The sequence below is a fragment of the Barbus barbus genome (assembly GCF_936440315.1).
Source record: "Barbus barbus genome assembly, chromosome: 44".
NCBI classification, from domain to species: Eukaryota; Metazoa; Chordata; class Actinopteri; order Cypriniformes; family Cyprinidae; genus Barbus; species Barbus barbus.
Window position 1 is genome coordinate 18,388,364 of NC_136722.1, and position 16,239 is coordinate 18,404,602.

Here is a 16,239-nt window from a genome sequence, read left to right on the forward strand (position 1 = left end):
CCTCCCACATGATAATGTTGTGGTACCATCTAAAAGCAGACAACCAACCTCAAGAGAGTCAGTCGTGTTCGGAGCTCTCAGAACATTGTTAGTGCATATTAGTAACACAGCAAGGATCTTTGGGACATTTATAAACTCATTGGACCAAGAACAAGTTCTGCAACTGCTTCCCAGGTTGTTGCTTATGTCCCATATTTGTCTCGTACCGTTGGGAGAAACATGGCATTGTGGGTGCTCCTTTAGGAAAGCTCAATCACCCCCCCCCCCCTGTCCTCCCTCCCCTCCATGCAAGATATCCAGAGTCCTCGGGACTCTGTTGGGAACATGGCACTGTCCATGCTCGGCTCATCAGCTCCCGTCCCTCCTGCCCCATCCATACCTGCGGTCAGCGAGGAAGTGGACGGCTCTAAGGTTCTGGTTCTCCCCCTTCCTCCCTTCCCCATCCAGGGCCGATCGCTCACCTCTCGTTGAAGAGGAAAACTATGCTCGGCATAGCAGAGAATGGAAACTCGCTGCGGCGCTCCTGTGAGTTTGGATCAGATCTTCTCTGGCCACCGCCCTTGGAGTCCGAGGGTCAGTATATGCCCCCCAATGCACACACACACACTTCCCCCAATCATCCGATCATCTAGAACGTCTCTGTGTCCTCCGTGTAGTTCTATCTGGAGTCTGGGGGACGATGGGCCCCTCGGTGTGTTTGTGTTTGGAGTCATGTGCTGTAAATTTTATGACCTGATGTGTCTAAACGTCAATTCTGCTGTGTATGTACGAATAAGTGAGAGAAACTTTCTGACAACTGTTCTGTTGTATTTGAGATTTGGTCTATCTATTAGTAGTGACTGTGTACCTTGTGTTTTTTTTCTAAATATATATGTCACACTATGTTATAAAGTGTGAAATGCTGTTTTTAGGCTTTCAGTCTGCTTTTAGATGTCCATTCTTTGTCTCTATGTGCTTATCGTTGTTGTTCTTTCCTGACCTTGTGTTTTTTTTAAGAATAGTTCACTTAAAAATTTTAATTCTGTCATCATTTACCCTTTATGTCTTTCTTAGCCAATCTCCAATAAGAAATTTTAAAGAATGTTCATGCTGCTTTTTTCCATAGAATGAAAGTGACCAGGGGCACCATACAATCATCGTAAAAGTAAACAGTACAAAATACAAATCATATACAATATTCCAAGTCTTCAGAAGCCATATGATAAATTTATATGAGAAACAGACTGAAATTAAGTTGTTTTTCCAATAAAAAGGAATGACATGAGGGTAAGTGAATAATGGCAGAATGATCTTTTCTGTGTGCACTATTGCTTTAACTCTCAGTGTGTTGTCACTATCTGTGTATTTATCTGTTAAATTTGCATGATTATTTGTTTAAATGTTGTAAGTTGCATTGACATTTGAAATGTTACTGTTTAACTAGTGTATAACCGTTGAAGTTGTTTTCACATTGAAACATAGGACAATACTGACTACTATTCAAAGGTTTGGGGTCAGTAAGACTTATTTATTTTTATTTTTTTTTTAAAGAAAGTAGTACATTCATTTAACAAGGATGAATTTATTTAATCAAAAGTTCAGTAAATTCAGCTTTGCATCACGAATACATTTTAAAATTCAACTTTCTGTTCAAATAGAAGTTATTTTAAAATGTAATTATTGTTCATAATATTACTGTTTTACTGTATTTTTGATCAAATAAATGCAGCCTTGGTGTACATATTTCAAAAATATAAAATAATTTTTACAGATCCCAAACTTTTATACGGTAGTGTATATTGGTATTTTGATAAACTGCTCAAGTAATTTACAATACTCTATTTATAGGCTATGTTTTGAACAGTAATTTAATCAAAACTGTTTTACATTTTAGTAGAATAATAAATGAAAATTGACTGTAATATTTATTATCCATCCCTCCAGACTAGAAGGATTGTGTTTGTCTGGGGTTTTCTTGTCTCTGTGACGCAGATTTGTCAGCAGGTTCCCTCGCGTGACGCAAGACGACATTTTTATTTGTCCTCCTACGAGCACCTCTGGGCTTTGAGGAAACTCCTTCTCCAGCACATTAGTGTCCGTGTCACTGAAGAGCAGGGGGGTGGGGTGAAGAGAGAGAGAGAAAGGGAGAGTGAAAGAGGGACAGAGTTTGGATGTGAGTTATTTTCAGCCTCTTACGTAAGCACTCTAGCTGCTGGGTGTTTTCTCATACACTCATCACTGATGATAGAGGCAGGAGATGAGGCAGGGAGGCTAGTGATGAAGCAGGAGACGAGGTGGAATACAAGGCAGGGAGGGAGTCAGGAGACAGGAGATTAGAGCTGGAGATCGATTTCCCAATTTCGATTGAGATTCACAAAGCTCTCATGGCAATTTGATTTAATTCTGATTTGATTAGATTCCAATTCATTTAGTTATATTTTAATCTTCCTTACATATTTTTACAGGTTTCAGACTAGTAACTTGTCTTTTTGAACTATTCTTTAAAAGAACGGGCTCAGAAGAGTCATTTGTTTCAAGAATCGGGGTCTACATGTCATGATGTATGCTATTGATTCAAGAGTCGTTTGTTCATGAATCAGTCTGCACTGATCACACTTTGTGTTTGATTCACTAAAAACAACAAGCTTATGTCCCTGAATCAGGATACAAAGGTCGTGCTGTTTGTTTTTGATTCGCTAAAAAAAAAGACTCACAAGATTCATTTGTTTGAGAATTGAGCCACACGTTGCACTGTATGTTTTTAATTCGCAAAAAAAGAACGAAAAGAACCAGTTCTTAAGAGTCAGTTCATGATTCATACTACACTGATCATTTAATTAGAATTAGAATACACTGTTCATGCTGTATGTTTTGATTCACTAAACAAATATAGGTTCATAAGAGTCCTTTGTTTAAGACTTCACTAGTATATTTTATGTTTATGATTCACTAAAAAAGCTACACTGGTAGTCACATCAGTCCTTCAGGAGATGAGAGAGATTAGAAGTAGTACTGATGGTGGGTAGAAGCCAAGTCCAGGGGTTGTGCTCTTCCTTAGTCACATTCTCCATCACAGTACCCTTCTGTGCTTGGCACGATTCCTCAGACAGGAGGCATCTCGCTCACTCACGTTCATTCTGTCGCCACTAGTGACAGCTTGACTTATCTCTCCCAGATATATGACTAATACTTCGATTTATATTTATACATGATAATACTGTATATTTATGTATTTATTTATAAAGTCAGTCAGAAACAGACTGATTTATGGAGAAACAGAGCTATAAATTAACTGATTCTCTACTGAAATGCAGTTAAATACACCAATCTATGATATTAATGTATCATATCAGTCAGATACAAACTCAGGGTCTGCGTAAAACTTTATTACATTGAAACCCATCTATGCTGAACTAAAGCTAAGCAGCTAAAAGCCTGGAACTGTGTCGTCCTTGATCACAGTGGACATTTCTGTTAGGGCCGTTTTGGGTGTTTTATGGTGGAGGAGGAATAGCGCTGCCTCATTGGCATTCTCCTCATTCCCGGTGTCGAAATTACACACGGACGGTTATTTCTCTCCGAATGGCTCGATTGGAGCATGGGATTTAATGGAAGGAAACTTTATGAGCTTTTAGTGAAAGGCTCACCCATTGACATCTGCCGTTTGAAATTGTTCAAAAAAGGTAAATTACATTTATTTACTCAAACGTTAGACCACACAAACTCTGTAGGGATATCATAATGGTAATATGTGGGGATATCATAATGGTAATATGTGGGGCCAAGGGCACTGAATGGGAAAGAGACATTTCAGAAGCGAGCTGAGGGGAATGAGAAAGAGGCCGCAGACAGCTGAGAATTTATGATCGGAAGGGGAGGGTGAACGGTGAGAGAGAAGCCCAGCGGACTCACCGAGTGGAAGTAAAAGGGACTGTAATTAAGGAAAGGATGAAAAAGCTTTCCTCTGTGTCTCTTGCCTTCCATCCGTCTCTTTCTCTGAGACATGTGCATGGTTTGCTCAAAATCACTTCCTGTCTACCCCCAACCCTCTTACTTTTAATTGTAAACAATGTGCCAAGAGTGGCAGGGCTCTCTATCAAAGCCAGGTAGGACTGAAATCCTGTTAGAACAACAAACCAGTTGGATTATAGACGGTTCCATTTGGTTATTGGTTGGTCAAGCTGGTTATGCGCTGAATAACATAGAGTCTGATCAGCCAATGACAAACATGAACCAGGTGTTAATTTTTAGAATATGATAGCTGGTTTAAAGCTGGTCCAAGTTGGTCATTAGCTGCAACAGACCAGTTACCAGTTGGTTTATAAGTGATTCAGGTTAGTCAATAGCAGGTCAAGCTGGATACTTACTGTATAATATAGATTGAGTCAATGATCAATTGACAATTTTTTTTGGAACATGATAGCTGGTTTAAAGTTGGTCATTAGCTGCTTATAGGTTTTCAAGTTAGTTATTGGCTGATCAATGGCCAACTCAGATCGACCGGTTATTTGCTGTATAATATAGATTGGTCAGCCTGCAACAAACCAGTTACCGATTGTCTTATAGGTGGTTCAATTTGGTCAGTAGTTGGTCATTATGCTCTGTCTAATATAGATTTATCAGCCAGTGACCAACTTGAAACAGCTATACATTTTTGGAACATGAAAGCTGGTTTAAAGCTGGTCCAAGTTGGTCATTAGCTACACCAAACCAGTCACCACTTGGTTTATAGGCAGTTCAGTTTGGTCATTGGTTGGTCAAGCTTGTTATGCTCTATATAACATAGACTGATCAGACCAACTTGAACCAGATGTAATTTTTTTTTAAACATCATAGCTGGTTTAAAACTGGTCCAAGTTGGTTATTAGCTGCAAAAAAACAGTTACCAGTTGGTTTATAGGGTGTTCAAGTTGGTCATTGGCTGATCAAGCTGGTTATTCACTGTATAATATACAGTAGGTGGATCAGCCAATAAAATTGATGAACCAGCCATAAATTTTCTGGAACATGATAACTGGTTTGAAGCTGGTCCAAGTTGGTCTTCAGTTGCAACAGATCAGTTTAACTGGTTTATTGCTTAAGTTGATCATTGTTTTGGTCAATATATATGATACAGTGAATAACACATTTGAACCAGTTATACACCAGCTTCCCATTTCTCAAAACCACTTGAGCTGGAGTTTCTCAAATTCTACATATTGATTCCTCCTCATCTTCCCAAACCCAGAGAATCACTCAGCCCCTCCGGACGTCACCACCTACACCTCCGAACATCCCATTCCGGTGGAGAGGCCACAGGTGTCCACCGTACCCCGGACCACACCCAAATATGGCAACGCCGAACTCATGGAGACCGGAGATGGTGAGGGCACGAGAAATGTGTGTGAAAGAAAAGGAGTGATGTTTCAGAGACAGTAATGACGTTTTCATTTCAAAAATCACAATGAGCTTTGAAAGATTTACATGAACCATTTTCCTCAATCATTTTGACAGCCCATCTAGCATTTCTATTCCACCCTAAATTTATTTATTTTGGCAGACGGTTTTATTCAGAGCAACTTGCATATAGTCCCCCTGCAGCAACCTGGGGTTAAGGACACAATGGTGGTAGCTGGTATAAATGCTGCAAAAGTATTGTTTATTGTTAGTTCATGATATGCAAAGCATTACAGTGTGTAATGCTTTAAGGATGAAAATACAATTATAGTATGTATTTAAAAGCACACAACAAAATTATTAAAAACTAAAATAAAAAAAAACTGAAAATATAAAAAAGAACACAAATTCAATAATTCTATAATAGTATGTAAACAATACAAAAACAACACTTGTTGATATTTCATGCTTGTATGTTATCAAATTACTGACGCTTTATATATGTATGTGTTATAATGGTTGATGAAGTTGTAAGTTGTAAGTATGTAAGCCCTAGAGATGATAGAAACAGTCTGAAATCTACTCTGATGGATCCTCTGTTATGAAGCTGTGATTGAGGGCATTGATCCCACTCTTATATTATTACTCTTTAATTTAATCTCTTGGGGACACCCCTGAAGGCCGCATTTGACTGCATCTGTCAGAGGCATTAATCAATAATGTTTGTAAAATTGATTTGTTTGGGGTAAGATGAAAATTGAGGTGTTGGATATGGAAGTAAACACAACAGCGGGGAGTTGAACATCTTCGTTGTGCACATTTAGCCATCCATCTAATCTGTTTATGGCCAGTCCTTTAAACCAGACAGCCTTGTGTGTGTGTGTGTGTGTGTTTATAGGCTCGTTCAGGTAGATTCAGGAAATTTGATTCATGGATGAATGATAATATTTGTTTTTTCCAGGCTTGTGTGTGTTTGTGTGCATTAACACATCTGTGTCCTTCTTAGGAGTCCCAGTTAGCAGTCGTGTTTCGGCTAAAATCCAGCAACTTGTAAACACACTAAAGCAGCCCAGACGACCTCCACTTCGAGAGTTTTTTGTTGACGATTTTGAAGAGCTCCTAGAAGGTAATTGTTTGTCTCAGCATAATCGTTTTTTGGAGCTTTTCAGAGCTTTTCTTTTAGACAAACAAATAGAGACATACAAAATATTTTTTATCTTTTCTTCTGATCTGTAATCAATCAATCAATAGAATCAACTAAGTGGTCAGCATTTAATGAAATATGTCTCAACCACAAAAACAGCAGTGATGAGTGATGATTCAAATGAACCGGTGATTCAACAGTTCATGGTTCATTGAAACGAACTAGTTCAACAAAAACAACTATTTGTTTTGGCTCCCTGATGACCATGCTTTGCCTCTTCTGTTTTCAGTCCAGCAGCCTGACCCCAACCTGCCACGGCCAGAGGGCTCTCAGATGGTCGCCATTCGAGGGGAACCACTAGGAGTGGTCACTAATTGGCCACCATCTTTAGAAGCTGCACTGCAACGCTGGGGGACCATCTCACCCAAAGCGCCCTGCCTGACCACCATGGACACCAACGGCAAACCCCTCTACGTCCTTACTTATGGTAAAATAACCTTATTCAACTACAGCCATACATATAATGACCCAACATCCTCATACAACCATACTGGAACAGAATAATATATTTTCTCTCTTATACTTCAGAATATTAATACAGACCACGTAGGATGATATAGTGACCCCAAAAAATATTTGGACACTTAAGTCATGTGTAATTTATGAATGTCTTATTTTTAAAATTATATTACTATATTTTATTTTGTTTTGTTATTATATTTTAGCTTAACTAAATTATAATTTAATTTAGGGCTGCAACAACTAATCGATAAAATAGATTATTATCTATAATGAAAATAATCGACAACGATTCTCATTATCGATTAGTTGGGTCTGCCCACAGTGCACGTCCAACTTCAGCAGGTTGTGTCAAATAACAGCACTGAATAATGCATTTCTACAAAATGCATCTAAAAAACAGAATGAGATGCTGCGGGAGAAGTACGTGATCCAAGATGCCCAAAACATGAGAATTCTTTATTTTAAGCTTTAAGTTAATGCATTAGCGTAATGGCTTGCCCTTTCAGGCACTTTGACAGATACGTGTGCGTCCTCAGCGCAAAAACTTTCAGTTTACGGTCATATCCTTATCTTTAAATGTCACAAATTCACGCGAGCATTTCCATTTTTGCATAAAGGACCTGCCAGTCTGTGTTAAGTTTAAAAGACTGAGTGAGCGCCGGTGCGGCAATATCCATTGTGCTGAAATATCTGTTGTTGAAAGTTAAATTAAGGTTTAAAAGTCAACATGCAGTGCGAGTATTTTATGAGACTAGGAACTGTTAAGGGATAACAGTGTGTAATTCTGAACATAAATATCAGACGCTTCATAGCCGCCTTATTACAGGATAAAGAAATGACAGCAAGACGTGACTGTGAACGTGTTCCTGCAGAACATTACTCTTACCTGTTGCTTAACACTGAGTTTGTGTTTTTATTTGTCTTTATTATGTTTATTATTATTTTATTTTTTAATAGAGATTTAAACTATATTCACTATATACAGTACAATGCTTAACAAATTAATTAAAACAAATTTATGTAAGGTTTTTAACAAATTATGTAAGGTTTGTGCCACTGCTGCTCTAAACTAACAGCATTGGTGATTACCAAAGTCATTTTTTAGCTTTCTGTATTGGTTAGTCCTCCAATATGCATAAGCTCTTTAGTAACAGTAGTAGGCTATTTCTAATGCTATAATATAATTATTGCTGTTATCTATGAAAGAAAGGTAGAGCACTTTATATTTTTTTCAGATACCCAATTACAGTCAAAAAGTATATAAACAATGCCAGCAAGATTGCAAGCTGTTACAAGGCCTAGGAGACCATTTTTGTTATTGTGTGAATTAATACTATTTGGTTGTTTCAGTTTGTTATTAGCCCAATAAATGACAATAACATTCTCTTTATTATGACAGGTGGTCTAATAAATTGTTAAGCACTGTATGTTTTCATAGCATTCAGTTGGCATGTTTGTTTGAAGGACATTGGGCAGAATGTGGAATAGTGTGTTTTTTGTCAATAAAATATATAATTTTTATCCGATTAATCGAAAGAATAATCGGCCAACTAATCAATTATCAAAATAATCGTTAGTTGCAGCCCTAATTTAATTATTTTTCAAACCAAGTATTTATACAAATAAGTATTCATTTAAAAGAAATAGCACAAACACATTACAAGTAAAACAATTCACAAAAGGACAGTAATCCAATTTTAAATAATATAAAATATTGTTTTGCATTAAGATGAAAACTATTTAGACACTAAAGTCATGCTTAATACATGAAATTTAAAAATATATATATTTTATTTCATTCCACAAACATTTCAAAAAACGGGAGTTTCAAATTAAAAGTGACGTTGGGTACAGAAAAGCTTCTTCTGTTTGCAGATGTCACTTGTTTAAATATTTTGTATTAATGCGTTGGTGTTTTAAAGTGTGACAAAAGTGTCCAAATATTTTTGGGGCCACCGAATATACTGATATACTTGCGTTCATCTTATGCTAACAGAAATAACCTTGTCTCCTTGTTTATATATGCTCAGTCATGAGAGGGAGATCATTATAGGGCTTGTTTTGTGTTGTGTTGTGTGTGTGTGTGAGGCTCTCAGCTGATTTTACTCTGAGGAACCTGCCAGCAGAACATCACGGGTGAGAGTGTGAGGAAGGGATTGCAGTGTGTGTCTGTAATGGATTGGTATTCGATCTTTTCTTTTTTCTAAAAACTGAAAATGATCATCAAGCCACCTGAGCTTAATGACTTCTTCGTCTTCACACACACACACACACACACACACACACACACACGTACAGACTCATGAAGACGCTTAAAGCCCCCACCAAAAGACAACCTCCATTGCCTTGGTTTGCAGTGTGAGGCAGAAAATTAATGGCAATGGCTGTTTGTGTGGCATATAAAACCCCTCCCCAGAACCCACCAGGGACTATCACCCTCTTTCTCAGCTCGTTAAAAACCTTGCCCAAATCAAAAGAGTAATTAACTTTCCACAGAACGCAGGCGCAGAGCAAGATCGCTATCTCTGCACCGCTTTGCTTTCATTGGGGTTTCATAGCCATAAGTTAAATCCTGATAATAGCAGGTCAAAAATTCAGCAGGACAGAGAAGATAACCAGATGCTTAAACTTCAAGTCATTTGGTCCCAGTCCATGTTTGTCCTTCACTTGTCTTTCAGTCTATGGAATCTGTTCACTTTTTTTCTTTTTCTTACTTGCTGTTTTCATGCTTACAGTTATCTAAATGAAGAAAAAGTACAACTTGTATCTAGGGGTGTGCTCAAAATATCGATTCTTAGATACATACCGATATAATAAAAAAAGATACAGTATCGATATTCTAGCCCTTAGTATCGATACTCCGCCCAGCCATTAGGGGGCGCAGCGGCGCCCGTGAGTTTCAAAAAACTCATGGAAAATGTTAAAGCAAGATGTGATTTCATAGTGAAATATGTTATGGCAGTACATGGTGTCACAAAAAAGAATTATAAGAAGATTTAATAAGAAGTTAAGAATAATAAGAAGAAGATGTTGTGCTTGTGTGAGCTCAGACTGTACCCTTGGAAAGTTAAATGTTGACTTGTGGTAATTTCCAGATTAATACAATTTGTGTACAATTAATCAGAGCACTTAAAGTTGCAAATATTTAAGCAAAATGCACTTTGTTATAATGCACTTTGTCTTCAATAAATTGAAGAAAAATGCAGAGTTCTGTTTGTTGAGTAAATGTGTTCAGCATTAACTAATTGGCTCTGGCCCATGTATTTTTATTGAATCGTATCGAATCGTGTCACATTGTATCAAATCGTATCGAGACAGCTCTGTATCGAGGTACGTATCGAATCGTGACCTGTGTATCGAGGTATGTATCGTATCGCCAGGTTCTCCAAGGTATACAGCCCTACTTGTATCTGTTTTAGTCTTCTCAAGTCACATGATAGCTTTGTATGAGGAACAAAAGGCAGCTGAATCAATTATTCACTGAAAAGTTCAGGAATATATTACATTTTAAATTTTAAATAAAAATAGGAAAATATTTTAAGAATTGTAATAAAATTTCGCAATATTATTGTTTTACAATATTTTTGGTCAAATAAATTCTGCCTTGATGAGCAAAAGAGAAAAAAAAATCCACCACCAAACTCTTTAATGAATATTTGAATACACTGAGACACTATGAGATTTGATAACTGCATGGCACGTTTGATGAATTGACCCCTTAAGTACAGTTATTTAGCATGTACTTCCTTTTGCACAGGCAAGCTTTGGTCTCGGAGCATCAAAGTAGCGTACAACATCCTCCACAAACTGGGCACCAAGCAGGAACCTATGGTCCGACCAGGAGACCGGGTGAGTGTGACAGAACTTCTTAGAACCAGACCACTTCAGTAAAGCACCTCATTAAAGAAATGATCGGTACTAGTTAACGTCTACATGCTGTCGATTACCACTGAGAATAATTTGGTATACAGTAATGCACTCTGAATGGAAGTCTGTAAGGCAAGGAATGAGTGTTAAAATACATATTTTTCTAAATGAACTAGTTTAATTTTAAAACTGATTAAACAGTGTTAAGAAGATTATTTATGAAAAGTTACATTTGCATGCATTCACTTTTTTATTGTGTAAAATAATGTCTCACACTGCTAAAAGATTTAGATAGCTTCACAAGTTAAAGCAATAGCTCACCCAAAAATGAAAATTCTGTCATTATTTACTCATTTTGTCATTCCAAAACAATATGGCTTTTGTACTTCTGTGGAAGACAAAAGAAGATATTTTGAAGAATGTTGGTAACTAAACATTTTCGGTTCCCATTGACTTCCATTGTTTGAACAAAAAATACAATGGAAATGCACAGGTTTGGATTGAGTAAATGATGAAGACAGAATTTACATTTTTGGGTGTACTACCACTTTAAAACCTCAAAACTTATTTTTTTCTACAGAAAAATTAAAGTTTGTGTCAACAAAATTCACAACACAACATTCGAGCTGCATGTTTCTACATTTAAATCTTCAGAAGGCTTTGCACCTTCCATGCAGTGAATGCAACTGTTTTTACATTCTGAGGGATGAGCCAAAATTATTGTGGTAATCGCCAGCATGCTGCAGATGCTGAACATAGAGCATAACTTGCTTTGAACCCAGAACATTCCTTTAATGACAGAGTGGCATTTCCTGCCGCATGCCTCGGTTTTAAAGCGTGTCCTTGTCAGATTAGCATACGCTCGTGTTTGAAGCCTGACACCTTTCCTCTCTTATCATTTCACGAGCAGGTGGCTCTTGTGTTCCCCAACAACGATCCCGCTGCCTTTATGGTCGCCTTTTACGGCTGCCTGCTGGCAGAGGTGGTGCCCGTACCCATCGAAGTGCCACTTACCCGAAAGGTGAGACTCTAAATATTCCACCATGAATGACTGTCACATTTTCAAGCCTTCACGTCTCGATTTTTGACACCATAACGCCTACCCACATTCCTTCTTCCCAGCATGGACTCACACTGTCGAGTGCCAACCTGACAGTCAGTACAGTGCAAAATATTAATATATATTTATTATTTATGTTTAATGGCAAAGTGTTACAAAGGCCTTCTGGAAACTTGGCCTTGTAAATAATGCTGTGTCTCATTCTCCGGTGTGCTGTCTATTTTTGAGATCCGTTATCTTTTTGGAATGTCAGGGTGAATGTATCGGCTCGAACCCCTTGAGGCTGAGGTATTGCCTCAGATATGTATGTTGAATTTTAGTGGTCGAAGTAAAGGAGGGGAGCAGCTTTGGCAAGAGCCAGTCTGATCCCTCGTCCGTCCAAAAATTCCAGGAAAGGACCTGGAAACTGGCAGAACACTCTCTGGCTTCCTCTGCATGCGTTGCACTTTGGAAACCAATAAACTTCTGTCCAGTGCAAAAGCAGCTGTGTGTTTTTCTGCATTTTTGAATTATAGCACAGCATAAGTCTTACAGAAGAGTACTGTGCAAGAATCGTGGTCATTTGATTGTGTCCAATGATAATACCATGGCACTTTTATATAGAGCCACTTACAATGTATTCAAAATATACAATTTCAAGCATTCCCTGGGTATTGAACCCATAACTTTGGCATGGCATTTGTCACTCTTTACTGTTTGAGCTAGGGGATCACCAGTACATGATACTAAATGATTACCATATTCACATGGTTTGCATGATATTTATAGGTACTTTGTAAATTATCATGACAGTACCATGTTACATGTGCAGAAAACATGGCAATATCATGGTAGTTTGATATATATATTATAGTACTGAATGATTACAATGGTATTTACAAGATATCATGGTACTACCATGTTTTTTGGATGTGTACCATGGTAGCACCATGGTACTTTACCATGGAACTGAAATTATACTTCTGAAATTGTATTTCAGAAAACTTGGTAATATCATGGTATTTTGTTCTAAGTGATTAGAATGGTATTTGATATTTGGTATCACCATGCTACAACACTTACAAAAAAGTACCATGGTAATACCAAGTTTTTTTTAATGTGTTTTGGATGTTGTTGATGTACCCCTTAGATTGTACTCTTAAAAATTTTTTTGTATGATGTTAACATGTAGTACTATGATAACATACAAGCATAGTAGTACTGTGGGAATTCTGAATACTTTTTTGTAAGGGTGCACTGTAGGGCTGCACGATTCTTGCTAAAATGTGAATCACGATTTTTCTCCATGGGAATTGAGATCACGATTCTCTTACACGATTCTCATTTTTTCAACCAAAATGTATTGCACTCAAGTACAAAAAAAAAAAAAAAAAAAAAACACAGGACATTCATTATAATAAAGTGCTGGAGTAACAAAAAATAGTCGCTTTTCTTTATTTTAGACCCCTTAAAGTGAATAATTTTAAAGCTTTAAGTTGTTGAACATAAGAGAACATTAACAATAATAAATAAAAATATTCACATTCACATGGGGCATCGGCGTCAACGCCCCTTGTTTACTTTGAATGGAGTGACGTCAAGCGTTGCCGAACTGAATTGTGGGTCCCTGGCGTCGCGTACTTTTACTTAATTTACTTGTTCTGTTGACCAAATTTAACATTCATAAGTGTAAATTTACCAATAAAAAACCCAATTTTATGGTTTTGTTAACTGAAATATGTATCTATATTGACAGTATCAGAGACTCTGTGAATAAGAAAGCTGTAAGAACTTTGAAAGTTTGTGAATTTTCTATTTATTTATTTGATTTAATATATACGTGTATATATGTATTTCTTGTTTGTTTTTTTTTTGTTTTTGTTTTTTTAAGTTTAATACTTTCCTCCCCCTGGCAACTGTTTTGTTTGTTGTAAGGTCTTTCTATCTTTCTCTTTTCCTTTTTTTATTATTTTGTTTCTTGATAACATGTTGTATGTTATAGTTCTTCGAATAAAAACAAAAAAAAGGGTCCTTCGCGTCGCTTCACTGGCGTAGCACGTGGCAGAAGTTGAAAGCTTTTCAAGCTCCAACGCAGGCGTCAGCCAATCAGATCGCCTTATGCAAATACCCTAGCGCAGACGCTAGCCAATCCCGTTCATGCAGCACCAGAAAAGTATGCGATTGGCTGTTATCACTATGACGGCGCGTCAGCACCATGGTCAGCACTAAGCTTCAGACACGCCCTCCGTCAAGCGTTGATGCTGACGCCCCGTTGAAGCAGCGCTGCGCAGATTGAATGATCACCGTATGACATCAAAGTACCGCAAGAGCGATTTGAATGCATAGGATCTCCGTTTAGGTCTGCTGCCTTGTTACACGTCACGTGAGTGACAGCGGAACGTGGCCAATGAGGGAGAGGAGAAAAGTGATCGAGATTTATGATTGATTGGTGAATTAATAGTGTTTTGTTATTGTGTGAGTGTGACCAATAACGCGTGAATGCAGCATGATCTGAATGCAGGGAAGTACACGGAAGTGAATCGCAGTTATTTAGAAATGAGATCGCATTTATGTATGAATCGAGATCGTGATTTTTTTTTCCTGATTAATCATGCAGCCCTAGTGCACTGATTAAAAAGTACTGAAGAGTACCATCATTTTACAATGTTTTAAAAACATGTATTATGAAGTACCATTTTTGATATTTTACTATGTAAAAAAAGTGACATGGACATTTGTCAGGTGGAGGTGATTTTAAAACTTCACCATCAAACATAAAAGATGCAATTCAAGTATTATGGGTAAACATGATTCCTCAGTGTGCTGTCTGTAATAAGTAGGCCGTCACCTCCCCTGCAGTGTATTTTGCTGCTGTACTGATGATGGATGTTACCTGGTCTTAGCCTATTTCTGTGTGTGTGTGTATTAGGATGCAGGAAGTCAACAGATTGGCTTTCTCTTGGGCAGTTGTGGCGTTACTGTAGCTCTAACCAGTGACGCCTGCCACAAAGGCCTTCCGAAAGGACCCACTGGCGAAATACCACAGTTCAAAGGTCAGTCCGTTCATACACAACTTTATGTAAGTGATGTCTTGTGTCACGTAGGCAGACTTTTGTTTTTCAGAATAAAATCTAGTCCACAACTTAAAGGGATAGTTCACCCAAAAATTTTAATTCTGTCATGAATTACTCACCCTCATGTCGTTCCAAACCCGTTAGACCTTCGGTTATCTTTGGATCACAAATTAAGGTATTTTTGATGAAATCCGAGAGCTTTCTGACCCTCTATAGACAGCAATGACACTGAAACGTTCAAGGCCTAGAAATATAGTAAGGACATAATTAAATATAGTCCATGTGACATCAGTGATTCAATGTTAATTTTATGAAGCTACGACAATGCTTTTTGTGCACTAAGAAAATAATTATTCAACCATTTCTCAGTTTCTTCAAATTCATCACAGGAATAAATTGCATTTTAAAATATACTTGAATAGTGAGAGTCTGTGTGGGGTGGCAAGCGAAAATCAAGAGCATGATGGGCCTTATCATGTGTGCGTGATGTTATCTTAGCCAGACTACTAGCAGTCAGCGTTTTTTGCCCTGTCTGGGCCGCAGTAAGACGAGAGAGGGTATAAATAGAAAACGTAGAGGTAATGAGTCTGATATTGTTGTAATGATTAAGAAGTCCCGAGAGGATAGTCATTTAGCCCGAGACGGAGAAAAGACGAACATCCCGACGCACATAGTCATTTAGCCAGTCACACTAATCACTCACGATCGTTCTTTTGAATGATAATCACCACTAATAATGATAATGATAGTCATGGTTGAATCATCAAGCTGCATGAATATTAATAGAATTGTATAAATATTCATGTTTTCTCTCTGTTTGGTCCCACCCACTCATCAGGATGGCCAAAGCTGCTATGGTTCGTCACAGAGTCCAAACACCTGTCCAAGCCACCACGTGATTGGTTCCCTCACATCAAAGATGCAAATAACGACACCGCCTACATAGAGGTGAGCTAACCCATGCAATTATGACCGTTATGGAAATATCAGCTTATTCAAATCATTTTACTGGCCGTACATACAAAGATTCTCCTGAAATGGAAACCATCAGTCTGGGATTGTTTTCCATGTGCTGCACCCCACCAGCCACTTTAATTGTTTTATGATATCTGATTGGTAGATATTCTGTCTCGAGCCACAGAAATCAATATTTCCTATCAGCATGCCGAGCACAGCTGCTTCCATTAGAGAGTCACTGGATAATGGATGATAAATGATTAATGTTTGTTTAATTGTGA

The 16,239-nt window shown here is 37.7% G+C and overlaps 1 protein-coding gene across 1 annotated transcript in view; it reads left to right on the top strand.

Moving 5' to 3' along the window:
* Positions 1-16,239, top strand: part of LOC306863028 (disco-interacting protein 2 homolog C) — a 113,718-nt gene that overhangs the window by 69,734 nt on the left and 27,745 nt on the right. Inside the window, exons 6-12 of the mRNA XM_079406177.1 lie at positions 5,207-5,341; positions 6,362-6,481; positions 6,789-6,986; positions 10,779-10,870; positions 11,799-11,909; positions 14,857-14,980; positions 15,840-15,949. Of these exons, the coding sequence (XP_079262303.1) occupies positions 5,207-5,341; positions 6,362-6,481; positions 6,789-6,986; positions 10,779-10,870; positions 11,799-11,909; positions 14,857-14,980; positions 15,840-15,949 (890 nt within the window). The remainder of the gene's footprint in view (positions 1-5,206; positions 5,342-6,361; positions 6,482-6,788; positions 6,987-10,778; positions 10,871-11,798; positions 11,910-14,856; positions 14,981-15,839; positions 15,950-16,239) is intronic.